General features: G+C 38.4%; 1 protein-coding gene across 5 annotated transcripts in view; it reads right to left on the bottom strand.

Annotated features, from left to right (window-relative positions):
- UBA2 (ubiquitin like modifier activating enzyme 2) overlaps positions 1 to 20,896 on the bottom strand; it is a 31,756-nt gene extending 10,860 nt beyond the window's left edge. The window contains exons 1-13 of one of the 5 annotated variants that reach the window (XM_033413970.2): positions 20,691 to 20,831; positions 19,982 to 20,114; positions 18,739 to 18,822; positions 17,764 to 17,834; positions 16,495 to 16,559; positions 15,005 to 15,105; positions 13,455 to 13,576; positions 7,765 to 7,832; positions 7,198 to 7,319; positions 3,506 to 3,605; positions 2,440 to 2,606; positions 601 to 694; positions 400 to 512 (exon numbers count right to left, since the gene is read on the bottom strand). In XM_033413970.2, coding sequence (XP_033269861.1) covers positions 400 to 512; positions 601 to 694; positions 2,440 to 2,606; positions 3,506 to 3,605; positions 7,198 to 7,319; positions 7,765 to 7,832; positions 13,455 to 13,576; positions 15,005 to 15,105; positions 16,495 to 16,559; positions 17,764 to 17,768 — 957 coding nt within the window. In that variant the 5' untranslated portion in view covers positions 17,769 to 17,834; positions 18,739 to 18,822; positions 19,982 to 20,114; positions 20,691 to 20,831. Of the gene's footprint in view, positions 1 to 399; positions 513 to 600; positions 695 to 2,439; positions 2,607 to 3,505; positions 3,606 to 7,197; positions 7,320 to 7,764; positions 7,833 to 13,454; positions 13,577 to 15,004; positions 15,106 to 16,494; positions 16,560 to 17,763; positions 17,835 to 18,738; positions 18,823 to 19,981; positions 20,115 to 20,312; positions 20,332 to 20,690 lie in introns of those variants that run through there. The other 4 variants (XM_004284154.3, XM_049702941.1, XM_033413971.2 and 1 more) reach the window with 4 other exon arrangements.
- Between the last annotated feature and the right edge of the window lie 73 nt (positions 20,897 to 20,969).

Genomic DNA, 20,969 nt, shown 5'->3' with positions numbered 1-20,969 from the left:
AACTCATCCATAAAGATTTCAGACATAAACATGATCAAATATAAGTTTAAAATAAAAAAGAGTGACAAAAAATGACTGAAGAACAGGGGACTATAAAATAACCAAATAGAATTTTAAACCAGAGAACTCTTAGAACTGAAAAACAATTGAGAAAAGTTAATATAAGAACTCACACAATGAGTTCTTCCAAGGAATCAGTAAAACTAGAAATGTTAGAAGCAAACTAGCTTCTGCAAATGTGACAAAAATAAGAGAAGCAAATGTGTTTTCCTTTTTGTTATAATTTCCAGGAAGCTTACTTAAACATGCAACTCACAAGGTAACTTGAATAATTACTTTTCCATTGCTTTAAACCAATTTTATTGTTTTAATTTAAAAATTGCAAATAGAAACACTCACTGTTCTACACTGGTCTATTTTTCCTGATAAAATCTTCAATCCTTCCAATACTATCAACCCAGCAATCACTGCATTAGTAGTAGCGATAGCAGGAATAATGTTCCCTGCCATTGCTGGAAAAAAAAAAAAAAAAAAAAAAAAGTTTAGCTGTTAAAAACCTTAGAATTTTAGATGATACAACTGAAGTACAAAAAAACTTACATTTGATATCAAATCTGCTCTTCATATTCATACTGAAAATATGCATCCTGAGGTTTGCAGCAGAGGTGACGAAATCCATTGCAGATGGGTCATCCTGCCAATAATTTAAACAATTTAACAAGTCTCCCCACAAATTTACTCATTTGGCTAGTATTTCTTTCAGAACAGCAGTTTCACACATTTATAACAAGTCAACTAGAACAAGAGATGGCCTCTCTGGATGAGAAGGGGGCAGGGGCTCATCATCAGCTCCTGTGATCCAGGAATGTGGTCTTACCAAGAGCCAGCAGGTTCTAGGAATTCACTCCTGCTTAAACAAATGCACTGGAGACTAAGGGTATAGACCAGAATACCAATTCCATTTATTGATTGTGGCAATCCTTCCCTGGGTCCATCAGTCAACAATAAGGTTGTTTGACAAGTACAGACCCCAGGGAACACAAGCTGTTTTGAGAAAGCTATTTCATTGAAGCCTCAGAAACAGCTGAACTACTCCTTTTGGCTTTCCTTCTCCAAACTCCCTCCAAACTCCTTCTGTGTACTCCACAGACCTATACTGTTTCTTTTCAGATGTGGCAGGACAACAATTTTCCCTTTACAACTTCTGTTCTTCCTGAGCCTATATCCTCGTCTCTCTAGTTAGATTTCAGGAAGGTTTCCGGCTTTGAACTGAGAAGAAACTATCGTAGCCCATAATTCAGAAACACCAAAGTATAAAAGAAAAAGCATTGATAGAACGTGGGTTCTTTACATACTTATTTAGCTGGCTATGTAACCACAGGCAAATAAACCTCCCTGAGCCAATATTCATTAGTCTGTTAAACAGGGAAAATTATATAAACATCTTGTAAGGTTGTGGTGAGGATTAAATATGATTATTTAACACAGTGTCCATCAGGTACTTCCCCAGGCAATTGGCTTATCACACCCATTAGTTTCAGAGTTTACTCACAGAGGCTAACAATTCAGTTCCAAGTTTTGTTATGTAGCCCCTGTGTATAGATGAAAACCTCCCAAACCACTAGTGTAACAGTAACAATGAAAAAAAAATTTTTTAAGTTACTCCTTATAGCACACAAACCCTAAAGACTAATGTTTACAAGACTCCCCCAATCTAAATTTACCAGCTTTATTTCAGATGACTGATTCAACCCATCTCAAAATTTGCACATAAAGTTACCTTAGTTTTCTTAAACTGATCAAACTTTTCTCCTTACTTTAAAACTCACAGCAAATCTTTACCAATACATGAACATATAAACTTTATCAGATAAATCATTTACAGCCACAGAAAATATTGACTACAATTAAAAATAAGTAAACTCACCAAATTTCAAAATGTAACATTTAACTGCAAAATACTTTTAAATATTGTTTTAACTTGTAAGAAAGACTACATCTCATTTTTCAATTGAGAAGTCTCTCAGACTTTTAAGAGTTAAAAGGCAATTTTATTACTCTCAAGGCCAAATTAGGCCTATGAGCTGCTGTCTCCAAAAAGATATTATGACTTCTATTAACAAATCTCTATTACGTAAGAAGTTCTCTTAAGCCTATTTGCTTAAGTCAGATAAACATTTTACTCCATTAAAGTCACATTTATAAACCATGAACACGTGAGAATCTAAAACGAGGTTTTATGATATTGCTTAAATTCACATATAGAAAATTCATAGCTCAATGTAGTAATTAGAGATGAAAACATCCAAACAAAAATCAACATGTCCTCAAAATCTGGTAGAATAAACAATATCCCCAAATTACTAGGTTCTGGTACAGCTCAAGAACTAAAATATACATTTGATACACAAGTAATTGCCCCACATTTTCAAAACAAACCTTGTCCCATATAAGCTCAGCTCCATCTCCCTTTTCTGCTAAGTGAACTCTCAAAGTCTCAATGCTCTTTGAAAAAAGACGTGCATAGCTCTTCACATCTAGAACTTGCTGGTCTCTCAGACCTAACTGTGGTTCATTTTGTTGATCTGATGCATTGGTTTCTTCTCCTAAAGAAAAGAATATTAGAAATTTCACTATTAACATCATTCCTCTACTCTGTTTAACAATTCAATACCCGACGATAAGAAAATCAAATAATATGAAACAAATTCCATTAAAGTAATTATCACTATGATACACTTATGTGTACAAGAAAATCGCTAATATTGATATGGGAAAGGTGCAAGACTGTCTCAGAACTTCATAAGGAGATTACTAGAGGATTCAAGAATATAATGTAGATAAGATAATAATCACTATGCCCAGAACATAGTTAGCATTCAGAAAGCGGAAGCTATTAGAGCAATAATTGAATTGGGCCATAAAGTGACATATCCGTTACTGTAGATAACTATAGAAAACTGCTCCAAACTGACATCCTAAGTCTCCTGGTACCTTTTAAGTTCCACTATGCTGAACACTGCTGTGCAAAACAAGCTGAGACACAATGTATTGAAGGAGAGTGGGTAAGGAAGTAGTCACTACTACAATAGTTTTTCTTGCACTTAAAGTTATAAATAAGTTAAAGGAACAACACTTTATGTCAGGGAAAATATGAAACAACTAAATGTTAACTGATAAGGGACTAGTTAAATAATACTGACTGAAAAGAGCAAGTCAGAGTATATAAATAGTATGATTCCATTTACGGAAAGTGCATATACAACTGTCTGCGTCTACGTGCACGGAGTTATCACCAAGACATTCCCTAAAACATTAATAGTAACTATTTCCCTAGGTGATGAGATTTCCAGTGATCTTCCTTCTTCATACTTTGCTGAAACTGTCTGAATTTCTTACATGGGTGTATACCACTGTACACCAAGAAATGACAGGGCTGTTTAAAGACTTTAGGTTAGAGAATTTCCAATTTAGGTTATCCCAAAGACAAAAATGTATCCTTCACCTTGACTTTGCACTTCGGCCCAATCCAATGGAACTGGAGGTTTCCTTTTCCGCCACAGTTTGTCCATTGTCAACAGATACCTGATATCATCTTTAAAAAGCTAAGATAGAAAGAAGGGAAGAAGGAAAGAAGGAAAGGAAGAAAGGTAAATTCCATGAACTCTACAGTCCCTATGCTGACAAAATATAACAAAATTTCCCTGCTGATTTACTTTAAACATTACACTATAAAATCTGATTTAAAGAACACATGTTATATACCAGTAGATTAACAATTCTCAAAGGGGCAGGGGGAGCTTAAAAGTTTGTGTAAAAGGAAATTTTACACAAAACCCCCGTATGTGAAAACAGTTAAAATCAGAGACGCTGGTGAAAGCAGAGTAAGGGAACTCTGAACTGTGCTGACTGACCCTGTCCTCCCAAGTCACCTCCCCTAAATTAGCTCCTCAGATCAGTCGGAAGCACAATCATACCATTCAAGCAGACTAAGTGAATACACACGAACTCCATAAGAACTGAGCCTAAAGGTACCAGTTAGCAACATCTCCAAGTTTGTGGGACATACCAGTAAAGCACACACATTTAAAAAGGGCTCAAAAACAGAATTTCTTAACCATCTGCAACATCTTTGAAATGTGCTCCCGCCCCCCCAAATAACCTCAAACACACAAAACAATTCCTATTTCGAAAATAAAAACATAAACATTACCACATGTAGACTGAGAGACCATCACATGAATCACACTTCCTATGTGGCAGAATACCAGATGATTTTAATAGTTTTACCTTTTCCTTAGCTATATTTTCTATTGTTGACTGATTTATTCCACAGGTTTGTTGTATGTACCGGGTATGAATTTAGATGTAGCTAAGTTAAAAGAACTATTTCTATCAAAATATACTCAATTCAATAAATATTTATTAAGCATCCTTAATCTTTGAAAACCAGCCAAATATACAACTAATTAGAGTACAACTCAGTGTGAAAACCACACAGTTCTGAGTACTGTAAGTTTTTTAAAATATTTATTTATTTATTTTTGGCAGCGTTGGGTCTTCGTTGCTGTGTGCAGGCTTTCTCTAGTTGCGGTGAGCGGGAGCTACTCTTCGTTGTGGTGTGCACGGTTCTCACTGCGGTGGCTCCTCTTGTTACAGAGCACAGGCTCTAGGCACGCGGGCTTCGGTAGTTGTAGCACGTGAGCTCAGCAGTTCTGGCTGACGGGCTCTAGAGCGCAGGCTCAGTGGTTGTGGCGCATGGGCTTAGTTGCTCCGCAGCATGTGGGATCTTCCCAGACCAGGGCTTGAACCCGTGTCCCCTGCATTGGCAGGTGGATTCTAACCACTGAACCACCTGGGAAGTCCCTATCTTCACACTCCTGTCTCCTTCTATAAACCTATGAATCTCAACCAAATCCCTAGTCTAAACTGCTCTATTTACCTATAGAATCACCTGTCATCTCGCTAATATCCGAGAAGAATCTCAAAATTAATTCTATCACCTTCCCCTCTTCCCCAACCCCCACGCACACATCTGTTTCCCACCCTACCTATCTCAGAGAACGGCACCTCTGTTCACCTGCTGCCCAGCAGGAAACCAGTTAGTATTATTCTTCGTTCCTGACTTTATACATACAAAGTCCTGTTGAGTCTAACTTTTCCTCCACACTCCACTGGGAATGCAGATGGGTTGTACTTCAGATTTCTCTGGCATTGCACACTCCAGAAGGCACTGTCCCATATTGGTTACAAGAGGAACATCAGGTCCTACAATAGTGCACTGCATACTTTCTATACCTTATACACTACCCTTTAATGGATTCCCACTGTCTTCGTATAACATCCTTATCGTGACCTAGAAAGTCCTGCCAGATCTAACCTCAGCTTACCTTTCCAGTCCTCTTTCCACTCTCCCGTTTAATGGGAATTATTTCAGTTCTTCAACCTAAAACTTTCTTTGTATATGCTGCACACTCATCCCCACCCTTATTCTTTAAAGTCTTGAGTTGAAATGTCAAGACTTTAAAGAAGTCTTGACAGCCTCTGGACAGCCTCTTCCGAACCCTCATACCAGGTTTAATAATAATGTTTAATAATAAGTGGGGTTAAGTTTACTTATTATTAGAGGGTTCCAATGCATCTGAACTTGAAATTCCTTGTTCAATGTTTGACTTCCCTTCTAGATGCTGAGTTCCCTCCCTAAAAAGAGCTGGGACCCTATTTTCTGTCTTTCACCACTAAATCCTCTGTACTTAAAGTGGTCCCTGGCACACAGCAGATGCTTAAAGTTACCTGCTGAACAACGGATTGGAGAGGTACTTCAGATTATTCTGGCATTCAACTGCTGCTCAGGTTGGAATGGAAATAGGTATATGGATACTAGTTTGGAAAACACTGTCGATATCCGTACCAGAGTTAAGTGCATTTGATTTTAAGTATAATCAAAATAAAAACCATTTTCTAAGGTAAAGGCTGTAGTGAGGAAATAAATGCAGTAGGTTTAAGAAAGTCAACCTGTGACATGTATTGTCACTGAGGAAAGATGAAATAGAAGCTGGAGGGAGCAGTAGGCCATTTGCTTAGGACAACAGGACGTGTGCATGTCAGAAAGCAGACAGGAGGAGCCAGGAGACTCAAGATGCAGGGGAGAGAGAAAATACTATTTGAAGAAAAAGGTACAAGACAGAAAAATAGCAGGTGGAAGCGCTAGCCTTTACTCAAAGGGATTTCTCTCAAACAGGAAAGAGCTAGTAAGAACCTACTGTATAGCACAGGGAATTCAGTACTCTGTAATGACCTATATGGGAAAAGAATCTTAAAAAAAGTGAATATACATATATGTATAACTGACTCACTTTGCTGCACACCTGAAACTAACACAACACTGTAAATCAACTATATTCCAATTAAAAAAATTTTTTTTTTTTTTTTTTTTGCGGTACGCGGGTCTCTCACTGTTGTGGCCTCTCCCGCTGCGGAGCCTGTGCTCCGGACGCGCAGGCTCCGTGGCCATGGCTCACGGGCCTAGCCGCTCCACAGCATGTGGGATCTTCCCGGACCGGGGCACGAACCTGTGTCCCCTGCATCGGCAGGCAGACTCTCAACCACTGCGCCACCAGGGAAGCACCCCCCCGCCAAAAAAAATTTTTTTAATTAAAAAAAAAAAAGAAGCAGGGAAAAGAGAAAAGACTTTTAAAAACACAGATCTGGGGGCCTAGCTGAGCCATAATTAGGTAGACCTAATTAAAGCAATCTTACAGATTTCTCTAAAAATACTGAGCAAACAATATATAAAATGAAGAGGAATTCACCCAAGAACACAGGCTTAGGGATTCAAGAGCAATTTAGAACATGTCACCCAAACTCTCAATAGAAGATTTGAGCAGCAAAGGGATATAAGATGAGAAACAGCAGGAACCAAAAGTCAGTTATATAAAGAAAATCAAGAAGTTCAGTGAAATTGAGGGAAGGAAAGACAACCAAGAGTGAATAAGCAAGCCTCTGTATTTTACCTTCTATAAAGATGCTATACTGATTTAGTATTGATGTTAAAATCTCAAACTTGTTTATCCCACCTGCATCAATGAATTCACTAAGACAGCAGTAGGCATAAAAAGAAGTGTAATTCAATCATGTACTAGTTTAAAACAGAGTAACAAAAATCTATCTACAATTATAAAAAAAAGTAAACCTAACCTTGGTAAAAAGTTTAACTGGATCATATCCAGTTGATTTAGCCCATTCCTTGGTGGAAATACGTTTAATGTCACCATCTTCATTAGATGCTCTGGCTCTGGCTTCGGCTTCCATTGGTTCCCCTACAAAACAAACACCATTTTATTTTCAACTGTAGTTAGTATAGAACTAAGCTCTCATCTACCCTTAGGGGAAAAAAGAGTCACTCATGGAGGTCACCAGCATCTGACACATTCTGAGTTCAAGGAGACAGAATTATAACATGCTCATCACCATCTTTTTCTGCCTCAGTTTCTGAAGGCCATATGTAGAGCAGTTCCAAGTACAGACCTATAATCAGATCTGGGAACAACTCCTGGCTCTATTTACTAGATTTGTAAAATTTCCCTGAACACTGTTTCCTCACAAGTAAAATGGCAGTACCCATTTTTAAAAACACATCTTAAATACATATTATCTAGCACATAACAGCAATTATTCCCCCCCGCATTAAGCTATCAATATTAAATTAGCAAAATAAAGATAGTGCTCACCAATAAGAAAATATACCCCAACTGGTTTACTCACAGGAAGCTTCAGGGTCAGCTCTGTCAGGAGACACTTCTTGATCAGCATCCTCTTCCCCAAACAACTGGCTATAATTTAAGAATAGTAAATATTTATGTACAACAAAATACTCTGAACAAAGGTTAACTTTTCCTACTTTTCTCAAAAACAACAAATTTAGTTATCTCAAATCTTTAGTAGGGATGAAAAATAAACAACTGACAAATTATGTTCCATAAACTTAAAAGTATTAAAACATTCTGTTTAAAACAGCTTGCAGGGACTTCCCTGGTGGCACAGTGGTTAAGAATCTGCCTGCCAATGCAGGGGACACGGGTTTGAGCCTTGGTCTGGGAAGATCCCACATGCTGCAGAGCAACTAAGCTCATGCGCCCATACTGAGCCTGTGCTCTAGAGCCCACGAGCCACAAGTACTGAGCCCGTGTGCCACAACTACGCCTAGAGCCCATGCTCTGCCAGAAGAGAAGCTACCGCAATGAGAAGCCCACGCACCACAACAAAGAGTAGCCCCGCTCGCCACAACTAGAGAAAGCCTGCACGCAGCAACAAAGACCCAACGTAGCCAAAACTAACTAAATAAAAAAAAAACAAAACAAAACTGCTTGCATTCTCATTTCAACCACAACACAGGCAAGGCTACATTTTAGTAGACCTAGGTTCACTTCTGCCAGCTAGGCTCTGCAAATTCCTATGTTAAAATCTTTGATCAAGAGACACGTGAGCAGCTTTTACATTCCAACATGGATAATATTCCACTGCCAGAATAATAATTGTGAAGTATACCTGCAGCTAGCTGTTAAACAAATACTGACCCACCTATTATGTGCGAGGCACTGGTCTAGGTGCAAGAAACTCAGCAGTGAATAAGATGGTTTTCTTTTATAAGAAATAACAGAAAAGCATTAAGCTGAAATTCTCTTTCGTTAAGCAAGTTATCCTAAGAATTGTTTAATAACTTTCCAACCATTCCTCAAGCACGTAGCTTAAAATAAAGCTATCTTAAAAAGCTATGTTTTTGTTTTTGTTTTTTTTTTGGCTGCAACACGCGGAACTTCCCCGACCAGGGATCGAACCTGTGCCCGCTACATGGGAAGTACGGAGTCTTAACCACTGGACCACCAGGGAAGTCTGATAATAAAGCTATCTTAAAGAAATCCTTTGCACAGTAAAAATCTCAAAGATCCTGATACACTTTACAAGAAAATGGCCATTTGTTTCCCACACTGGCTGTGCCCCAAAATACAGCCCCACAACGGCATATAAGAGTTCCTATCGACTTACTTCCTCTCCGCACCTAATGTTCTGCGCCAAACTAGCAAGTATAAAATAGTATGTTACTGTGGGTTTATTCATGATTTTGCAAGTCAATCATAAAGTTAAACACTATCTTCATTTGCTTATTGCCTATTTGGGTTTCCCTTTAAGTGAAAAAATGTCTGTTAGTATTATTTTGTCAGGTTGTCTTTTTCCTATTGATTACAGGAATATATTCCAGATCACAGTTTTAGTTGCTTATATGTTACAGCTATTTCATCCCATATAACAGCTTATTATTTATACATCATTTAATGTCTCTTGATGACGAAACACTAAATGAATTTGAATGTATCAATCCTTTATTTTATAATTAACACTTCTGTATCTTGAGAAATTGTTCCTTAACCCCAAAGATAAAGATTTTTTTCTATATTAGAAAAATTTAAAGTTTTGTCTTTCACATCTGAATAATTAATCCACTTGGACTTAATTTCTATATATTGTTAATTTACACATATCGTTTGAAGTAGAGAATACAATTTTTTTCCACATTGGTAGTGAACTGCCTTCCCTTCTATTTAGTCCCTTCTTTCATCTGGGATCTACTGTGCAACCTCAGTTACAGTCTGTTTTTCTATCCCTGCACCAGCAACTCACTAAATTATTTTTACCTTATATTAAATCTTGAAATCTGTTAGAGCAAGTCCCCTCAACTTACTCTTTTCCAAGAGTGTTTTGTGGTTCTGCTTAGGCTTTATTCTTCCATATAAATTTTAGAATCAGCTGAACAAGTTCCAATAAAATCCCTGATGAGATTTTAATTAGAATTGCATTGAATCATATCAATATTTTATATATACAAATTAGTATAAACATATTTTTTGCTCTGTCAGCTAAGAGGGCCTAAAAGAAATGGCACCCCAGAACTATGCCTAAGCACTTGCATCTTGGTTGCTAGTATCATTCTTCAATTAAAGGAACCAGGGCTCCTTGAAGAAATGTCTAATTCTAGGGCTGAAGCAGGAAACATAAAAGATGAGCGTGGAGCATCTTGTAGTACCAGAAAGTAAGGAATTGCTCCAAAAAACCCCCACACATTGATGGCAGTATATCAAAGAGCACAAAGCCAACTGAAGAGCTCCCAGTGGCCAAAGCTGGAACAATTTGAGCAACAAAATAAAACAGTATAAGATTATAACCGAAACCATATTCAATATCAATGAGTCCACACTGATATCAATAAATGGGTGAGAAGAGACAGGACAATATAGAAAGGGGAGAGAGTAACTTTACAGTGGAGAAAACAAACACTACCTTAAAGTAATCAAGGCCTACATTAATAGTCATAAAACATGTTGACAACATGTACCCTTCATATGATATGATGAAAATGGCACTTTACCTCTGTGATCTTTCTCCCAAAAATCCATAACCACAGTATCATCAAGAGAAAAACATCAGACAAATTCCGACAGTGGGGCATCCTAAAAAATACCTGACCAGGGACTTCCCTGGTGGTGCAGTGGTTAAGAATCCGCCTGCCAATGCAGGGGGACACGGGTTCAATCCCTGGTCCGGGAAGATCCCACGTGCTGTGGAGCAACTAAGCCCGTGCGTCACAACTACTGAGCCTGCACCCCAGAGCCCGCGTACCGCAACTACTGAGCCTGCGTGCCTAGAGCCCATGCTCCGCAACAAGAAGCCACCGCAATGAGAAGCCTGTGCACCACAACGAAGAGCAGCACCCACTCGCTGCAACTAGAGAAAGCCTGCACGCAGCAACGAAGACCCAATGCAGCCAAAAAAAAACCTGACCAGTACTCTTCAAAACTAACAAGGTCATCAAAAACAAGCAAAGTCTTAAGAAACTGTCACAGCCCCCTTAAGGTGGGCCTAAAGATATAACTAACTATAATGGGGTATCCTGGAACAGAAAAAAAGACATTGGGCAAAAACTAAGGAGATTTAAATAAACTATGGACTTTGGTTAATAAATAATGTATCAATATTGGCTCATTGTTATGTACGTCATACTAAGATGTTACTAACAGGAAACTGGGTGTGGGAACTCTGTGCTATCTTCTAAATCGTTCTGTAAATCTGAAGCTGTTCTAAAAAGTCTATTAAAAAAGAAAAAAAATGTTTGCCAAGTAAATAAAGCTTGCAAGTGTATTTCTTGTGAAATTTTGTTGTTATACTATTATATGTGTACTTTTCTGAGTGATTATACCTTAATCAAAAAATAAAGAAAACTAATGTTTGCTATAGATTTCTAGAAAATATTTTTTATCAGGTTGATAAAGTTCTCTTCCTAGTTTACTAAGAATTTTTGTCATGAAAAGGTGTTTGCTAAATTTTACCAAATGCTTTTTCGACATCTATGAAGATTATATAGTTTCTCTTTAAATTCTTAATGAAGTAAATGCCATTTATAGATTTTTCTAGTGTTAAACCATGCTTGCATTCCTGGAATAAATACAGCTTGGTTATGGTATACTTTTGTTTTACACCATTCTAGATTTGTATGCTAATGTTTTGTATAGGATTTTTTCATCTACATTTATGAATGAGAATGTCTCGCAATTTTCCTCTTATAACAGCCTTAACTGTTTTGTTTTTTAAATAATGTATGTAGGACATCCCTGGTGGCACAGTGGTTAAGAACCCGCCTGCCAATGCAGGGGTCACGGGTTCGAGCCCTGGTCTGGGAAGATCCCACATGCCGCAGATCCAGGAAGCCTGTGCACCACAACTACTGAGCCTGCGCTCTAGAGCCCACGAGTCACAACTACTGAGCCTGCGAGCCACAACTACTAAAGCCCACGCACCTAGAGCCCATGCTCCACAACAAGAGAAGCCACTACAATAAGACCGCACACCACAACAAACAGCAGCCCCTGCTCGCCGCAACTAGAGAAAGCCTGCGTGCAGCAACGAAGATCCAATGCAGCCAAAAGTAAATAAATACATAAGTAAATAAATAAATAACAAAATGCCCTCTCTTAAAAAAGAAGAGGTTATTTATTTATTCATGCATGCATGCATGCAGTGCCTGGTCTTAGTTGTGGCATGCGGACTCTTAGTTGCAGCATGCATGCAGGATCTAGTTCCCTGACCCAGGATCGAACCTGGGCCCCCTGCATTAGGAGCGCATAGTCTTACCCAGTGGACCACGAGAGAAGTCCCCAGCCTTAACTGGTTTTGCTATCAAAGATATGATAGCCCCTGGGGGCTTCCCTGGTGGCCCAGTGGTTGAGAGTCCGCCTGCCGATGCAGGGGACACGGGTTCGTGTGGTCCGGGAAGATCCCACATGACGCGGAGTGGCTAGGCCCACGAGCCATGGCCGCTGAGCCTGCGCATCCGGAGCCTGTGCTCCGCCAACGGGAGAGGCCACAACAGCGAGAGGCCTGCGTACCGCAAAAAAAAAAAAAAAAAGATATGATAGCCCCAAAACATGAAGTATTCCATTTTTTAAAAAAGTTTCTCTGAAACTTTATATAAGATTAGAATGATATATCCCTTGCAAATTCAGTGGAAATCACCTATAAATTCACATAGGTTTGGTGCATCAGTCAGAGAAATTTAAACCACTGATTAAATTTCCCTAGGGAGCCTTTTATTTCTTTTTGAGTCAGTTTTCTAAGTTTTTAAAATGAATTTATCCAATCATTAAGTTTTTAAAATGTACTGACATAGGGACTTCCCTGCTGGTCTAGTGCTTAAGAATCCACCTTCCAATGCAGGGGATGCGGGTTCCACCCTTGGTCAGGGAACTAAGCCCACACGCAGCCTGAGTATGAGGGCCACAACTAGAGAGCCTGCATGCCACAGCAGAGGCTTCTGCATGCCGCAACAAAGACCCACCGCAGCTGGGGGTGGGGGGAATATGTAGCGGCATAATCTTTTATTATCATCCCTTTTTCCCCCCTTATTATTCTAATCTGTGTTGAGATTATATTCCCCACTTAGTTAACTATCCCCCTCTCCTTTTTATGATCAAACTTGCCAACTTATTTTTTGCTCTTACCTCAATTATACCGTTCCTTCTAATTTTGACTTTATGTTGTTCTTTTTCTAACCTAAGTTGGATGCTTTGCTCATTAATGTTCACCTCTCTTCATATGTGTAAGCCTGTATCTTTTCTTCCAACTACCACATTCAATGTATCTTACAAGTTCCACATGTAGTATTTTCAGTATTATTACGAAGTATTTTCAACTTCCATTATTTCTTTTTTAACCAATGAGTTACTTCTAAGTATGTTTTAGTATTTCCAAATGCATAGATTTGTATTTATTTAGTTACATGCCTGTCTCCAGTCAGACTAAGCTTCATCATCATAAGTACAATTTCTCCAAGGTATTTAAATAAGAATGACCCCACTGTCCATTATCAGTACTAAAAATATGCCCAGAAATATATATACTCTTACTTGAACAAATATTTTGCCCAAACGATGCAATGAATAGGTTCTGAAGGTGTGTTACGAATTGTACAGCCAGGAAAAGTTCTCTGGGTTGGTTTGGGATGACATTCGTAACACTCAGTCACACCCTGCAAAGTCAGGACATGAGAAAAACATTTATCCCATCATAGTGGCTTCTCAATATTGTAATATAATCATAGACATTTCATTCATCTATATTCCAACTGTCAAGAAAATTTTAAAATATTAGTGACTCAAAAATCCTTACTTTACAGATAAGGAACTACAACATAAAAGTTAATTGAATCTACCATAGTCACAGCTAAGACTAAGCCAGGACTTCTCTGATTCCTGGCCCGGTGAGAAAATACAAGTTTACCTTGATCACACTAAACAGACGGGGAAAGACAAATAACTTTCCAACCAATTATCTCTCAAAGTTGTGAAACTCAGTTATTTAAATATTATTTATAGATTTACCTTATAAGCTCCTGAAGATTAAGTGAATTTAAAGCACTAATTTCCAGATCTATCCAGATACATGGAAAAATCCTAAGTATTACCAAACCAAATACTCTTCATTTCGTTGCTAAAGGGTTATGTTTAAAGTTATACTGTAAGGAATCCTTCAAAGAAGTCCACGGCACCTGAGATAATTTTCTAAAACTTAGAATATTCTTTATCTTGGCAATTCTCAATCTCAGTCTTAACACACACTAGTGTCTCAGGATCATGGTAAAGACCCCAAACCTGCAAATAATATTTTAATATAAATTGCAGCAGATGAAGTGTTTTCTCCGTAATGCCATTTCTGGTGTCCTTCCAATATGCTTTCTTGGGGGCAGCGATATGGCAAGCAGTCACCCCTCATAAACTGATATTTATAAGTCTTTGTAGAATGATATAAATTAAGCTTTCGAAGAGTAATATTAAACAGTAAAAACAACTGAAGCACAGCCACAATTTTCAATATGGAAAAACTGCCAAAGAGCAGACAAAAATACCAAATTTCAAGTAGAGTTTAATTCCTTTTAGTTTCAAAACCTGCAAAATGAGTCTTCAAACGTATCTATGTTTAATTTCTTAAAAGAATTCAAAGAAAAAAGATTTGAGCAGCAAATGAATAACAATGCTGAGATTGTATAAAACTGGGTTTATGAACACACACGTATTTGTTCTTATTCTCTAGTTTTATCTAAATATTTGAAATGTCAGTACTCACAAATACTCCAAAAATTTTTTTCAAAGTACTCTTCAGATCTATAAATCCAGACTTTAGACAAGTAACTTTTCAGAAGGCTGGTTTACCATATATCAACTACAACATGACATGTAGTCTCACGGCTACTAAGAATTTAAAAAGGCAAGTTTATTATGCTTGCCAGCCTAAGGATTTTAATATATAAGCTACATGAAACAAAATAGCACAGAGCTAAAAGATCTTTGCACAGAGCTAAAAGATCCAAAGTTTACTTCTTCCCTCCTTAAGGTCCCAAATAAATATTTGGGAAGCAAAAAACAAACCAAAACAAACCAAACCAAAAAAAGTACTTTACCTTTTTGATAGTGGTTACTTGCCCAAGATAACCAGCAGTTCCACTCTCAATAAGAGGGACATCAGCTGCTAGACACATTCTATTAACATGGTTTCGGGCAGCTGGAAGAAAAATACTAGTTAACAGGAGTTTACCCAAAAAAAGAAAAAAAGAAAAAAGAAATTATGTAGTTACCTTTAATTAGGATGAAATTTACCCAAACCATTTTTTATTGTTTTTATTTCATGTACAACTTTCTTAGCTATGACCAGAGTAATACAACTGTTATAGACATTTAAGAGACATTCAACAAAATTTCAAAGGTAAGGAATTTATATCACAAATTTACTGTAGGAGAAGCACCCCTATATATTACTTTTTAATACCGAAGTGCCACCTTCCTCCTCTATTGCTGTACCTACTTCTATTAAATATGGCTAAAACATTGTTTCAACGTTTTCCAACCCCTTAACTTGCTCTTATTCCAATAAAATTATCAGGTAATACATGGAAGTAAATGGAGAATGTGGAATATCAACTTTGGAACTATTTATCTTTTTTTTCTTTTTTGCCTCACGGCATGCAGGGTATTAGTTCCCCGACCAAGGATCAAACCCACGCCACCTGCAGTAGAAACTCAAGAGTCTCAACCACTGGACCACCAGGGAAGTCCCAACTTGGAACTATTAAGGCAGTTTAAGGTGAGGGGAAAAAAGATGAGTCTGGTTAAAAGAGTTACCCTCTTTCTAATGCTACTTTGTATGTTTTTTCTTTTGATATTTCTGGCCCCAAATTGTTACAAACTCATTTGACAGATGTACTTTTACATGTGGAAGTAGTTACAGAAAGAGTATTTTAAGTTATTTTCACCCCACATTCCAGACACAAAGATTTGTTAACAATAACTGGCTATATGATACTTGATTATATGAAATATCACCAACTTGTGTAAAGTTTAAATGGTCCAAAATGTGTACACGTAATAGGATCCAGTCTGATATATTGCAGCACCAGATATACCCAAAATAATTCAAGAGCCATGACTTCTATGCTAACTTTGACATCCTATTGCCTTACTCTCAAAACAGTGGTTTTCAGCCTTCATTGCCCTTTAGATCATCTGGGGAACTGTGAAAAAATATGATCTTTAGGTCCCATTTACAGAGTTTGACTCAATTGGTTTTGGGTGAAATTTGGGCACTGATATTTCTTAGATCTCCACATACACGAAGGAAGTCACACTGTGCTTAAGTGCTGGGATAATCTGAAACAAATATACATGCACGCAACCTATGCATCATCCTCTTTAATGATTTTAACTTCCCCTATATTCACACTAGTTCTAGTTAAAATTACAATCAATTGGCAAGCTTTAAACCTGATCTTACTTCCCTTTAGGTCTTTTAAGTTCTAACTCATAAGGAAATATTTTAATTAACACTAATTTTGTAAACAACCTTGTTATGGAGGAAGGGAAATACTTAGAATTAAAAGTATTAAAATAATCTCACCTCTGTTATCTAAAGCATTCATAACCAATATAAATTGTCGAAAAAATTCCACATTATAGTCAGGGCTACAAAGTAAAACAACAACAAAAAAAAAAGGTCACCAAAACAACCGGCCTTACACATGAGCTTCACAGTATAATACAGGGTCCTAAAAAGCACATTAAAGTAATAAAAGTACAAAAATAACTGATATTAGGGGTCTCTACAATATAGATAGGTTTGATTTTTCCCCAAACACCAGAAACAGATTTAAACCACACATCTGTTTTGGCCAGCTACCTCGGGCACAGAGCAGAATCTCAAACTGGCATGACTTCGAGAGTCCCACCAGGCCTTCTTGGGGCAGCAAGTGCCTGGGAACATACAAAGAATACATTCCCAGGATCTGCCTGGCCTGTAGCTTCACCTCACATGGTCAGGATCAGGCAGGGTTCAGGCCCCTAGGGTCCCTGCTTTTAGCAGCACTGGGAAAGCAACACAGGGTAAGGAGGTTGTAGGGCTATAGGCAAGCTTGTAGAGCAAACATCCAGAGAATGAAAAGGAAGCTGGAAACACAAATTCCCTGAGAAAGCATAAGACTTTCTCTAATCCAGGCCTCAAACAAGAACTCATTATTTTTAAAACCACTTACTTGTGGACAACAACTATAGATAAAGGACATTTTAGACGCAGGGTTCCTTTGCCCCAACGCCTCCAAAATTATATTTTTACTCTATCTTTACTGAGATCAGAGTATATTTATGTACCATCAAAACTACTGCCCCATCACAATTCCCAGTGTTATATTACAGAAGTCACAGTCCTAACAAACAAATTATTTTGAGAGGGAACCTTTTAAACTGAAAAAGGCCACAGCTGAAATCGATCAGAATGAGAGCAATATATTTAGAAAAGTCTGAATCATCATGTATATTGATTTCTTATAGTTTAGAATATCTCTTTATTTAAAACAAGAATATAAGGTCCTTTTAGGTTTCCAAGTAACTTATTTATTGAAAGTATTAGAGTAAATGACCTCTTATCTAAATCATTCAAATTATATATATATACATATATATATATACACACACATATATATATATATGAACTGTTAAAAGAATGTCACTTATGTGGACACAACCTACTACATTTTAATTATTCTAGAAAAATTTTTAAATAAGCAGAATGACTCTGAGTTCATATATTTAGCTAATAAAAGTATTATACTTTAAAGGTTTAATTAAAAATTCACAGCAAACACAATTTTGCAACATAATAATTAGCGCATACTTCATGATGCTGTCATGGTAGGCTATGATATTAGCTTTCGGGTAAAACTGCAGTACACTTTCTTTGGCAACCTGGAAAAACAAACAACATTAAATTACTAATTTACTAAATTACTACAACATTTCTATCTGAATATGAAATCTATCTATGGCAGACAATAGTTATTTCACCTACTTATATACACTTGTACATGAATGGCAAGCTTCAGCAAAAATATCAAATGCAGTAACCAAGTGTCATTCATCCATTCAACAAATATTTACTAAGCATCTTCCATATATCAGAAACTGTATAAGGCACTTGGTGAGCAAAAGTGACATTAATCAAATAACCATCCAGATAAATTTAACTACAAACTATGATAAATGATACACAGAAAAAGTAGAGGCTGTAATGAGTGGAAGATATGATTTAGTCTAAGAGATTCAGGAAAGCATGCCTAGAGAAAATCTGAAAAATGAAAAGGAGAAGAGTGTAAGTTTGCCCAAAAAGCTGGGAGAAAAAGCAAAGACAAAGATGTTTTAAAACCCTGAATCAAGATGGAACATTCAAGGAACTAAAGAAAGATCTGGATGGCTAGAACCTCAGGGGAGGCTGTTTTCTTCTAAAGGGGACAATGACATAAGCTGTAGCTTCTCTTGCCCACAAACACAGGAGCAGCCAAGCTCTAGGCAATGTAGGAACACAAGGCTCATTCTAAGTAAACAATCAGAAATTTAAGAAGGGGACACCATTTACAGGATTGGGTAGAGCACTTTTATTTCCTCTGTAGATAAGAAAGGATGGCACAGTCTTCTGTCCTTTTCTAGACATCTTCTTATTCTTCATAATCCCTCAGCTAAAAAGAGATGGCTTCCCCCATATTCTCCCTCCTACTAGAGAGTCCAAATTAACCTAATACCATAAATAGAAGATCCACCAAAGGGCAGAAATATAAGTGAATAAATAGAAATGATATGAGAAATACAAAGTTACCTGAGCCTTTGATCTTCCAACATGTTTCTTTTGAAACAAAAACTGCCTGTTGAGGTTGCTGACATCAATAGTATCCAGGTCAATCTACAAATGCATAAACCCCAGATAAATCACAAATTTCCTGGTATGTCTGAGCAATACGTATCCCTATCCTCAGCATCCATAACCCAGAAGTTTTGATATCTGCCACGTTAGGGGAGAAAATGCTTTTTGACCAATATACTAAAGTTGTTAAATTGATAAAAATAATTTAATGCGTATTAAAACAAGATTTAATTTCAGATACAACTTTCTCAAAAATATTTTAGAAAGGATGCTTTTTTGTTCATTTGTTTAATCATACTGGCAAATATGTTAGGAAATTCCTTAGATGACAAAATGATGCTAAAAATGCATTATATTTCCATCATTTCTCTATCAATCTGATTACTCTTTCAAATCCAACATAATAGATCTAACTGTGCCCTGTTCTTTTTCTTAAATGATACTTGCCGAATAGATTTACTGAATTTTTGCTGCTTTCTTTAATTCAAAAGTCTTTACCCACACACAATTTCATTTACAATCATTACTTGAGGGCTGTGGAGGGAAGCTTCTACACAAGGTTAGAAGTCTCACGTTTTAAGTCTTATCTAATTGCTGCTTCAAAGTAAATATAAGAGAAGAAATAATTATAACTAAAACCATTTTCACTCCATTTCAATAAAGTTACATGAAGAGTAATCAAATGTTCTAACTGTGAAACACCCTAATGGTTTTGGTGAAAATCACCAAAACATATAATCACCTAACATTTTTTATCTGTGCTTTCTAAATTTACTACAAAAATTAAACCAAATAAAAAAGGATCAGCATTTATTTTTCAGGTGCCCAAATTCACTGCCTTGTCTATTACAAAATGATCCTTTTGAAGAAGTATTAGTAGGTATTAGCTATGCCACATTCATATTTGGGATACAGAACTGAATGGAAAGACTAACCCTATAAAAACCAATGGAAAACGCGTAAATGCTTTCCCCCCCGGTCACTCATTTATTAGTTCAGTCGGCCACCTCTATTTTTTTTTTTTTTTTTATAATCCCCTGTTTCCACTACACCTTAAGATTCTATAAACTCACATCCAAATTTCAGGCTACAACTCCAATCTCTAAAAAGTTTACATTAACAGAAATGACTTGACTCAGAATTACAGTAGCTTCCCGTCACTGTTCAACAATGCAAAAGTTAAAATCCTAACCAATACCTTTAACGAAATAATCTACGGTGATAACAATGACTGTCACGCAGATTGCACCCAGCCAGAAGAGAGGAGCGCGAGCCACAAAGGAGTCCTAGGTAAGTCACTAAACCCCACAGTACCTCACTTTTCCTCTTATCTGTTAAAAATAAAATGGGGTGAAGACAGCGTTTACAAGCCTATGATGGTAGTGAAGATTAAGTGCGTTAAGGCGAGTAAACCGCGCAGGACAGCGCCGGGCTCGGGACAAGCGCTCAGTAGGTCCTGGTTGTTACCACCGCCATCCTCTGCTCTGCATATTATTTGAGTTAAGGGGGACTTCGAATTGAACACTCACAACATCCCCAAGGGACTCGAGACAATCCTCTCCTGCCTCCGGTTAAAGCTGGGGAACTGCTCTGAAGCGAAGACACGAGGACTCTTCCACACCCCAGAGCCGCCACAAATTGGCGCTGCCTGGGAGGCGGGGGACGGCTCTTCGCGGGACGCCCGGAAGACCCGGGCCCTTGGCCTCCTCAGCTTGCGGAGCGGGCCCGGCGTGCAGCGGCGCCCGCCCCGCAGCCGCCGAAGAGCTCCCTCTAGGTGGGCAGCGACGACCCCAGGGCCTCTTGGTCCGCCCCCGCACCCACAGCTCAGGTCCGGACCTCCGGGCCCCGATCCCCCGGCCCCGGCTCCACGGCCCGCCATTCAGCCCGCGCGCACGCCTGGCCCTCACCAGGTCGATGTGGGAGAAGCCGGTGAGCACGAGGTTTTTGAGGAGCTCGCAGCCGATGCCGCCCGCGCCCACCACCAGGACCCGGCCCCCGGCCACGGCCTCGGCCAGCTCCCGCGGAAGCCCCCGCGACAGTGCCATGGCGGGACAACCACGAGCCTCGGCGCAGGCGGAGGCGGGAGAACTGAGCCGCGGCCGGAAGTGAGTGGGGGAGGGGCGGCCTAGCTTCCGTTCCTGCGCACTGCGGCCGCCTGTCGGCGCTGAATGGGCGGGGCCTGGGGA

Source organism: Orcinus orca, chromosome 20 (genome assembly GCF_937001465.1).
Source record: "Orcinus orca chromosome 20, mOrcOrc1.1, whole genome shotgun sequence".
Taxonomy (NCBI): Eukaryota; Metazoa; Chordata; class Mammalia; order Artiodactyla; family Delphinidae; genus Orcinus; species Orcinus orca.
Note: the sequence above shows the minus strand (reverse complement) of the source record. Positions and strands in the feature narration are given on the sequence as shown.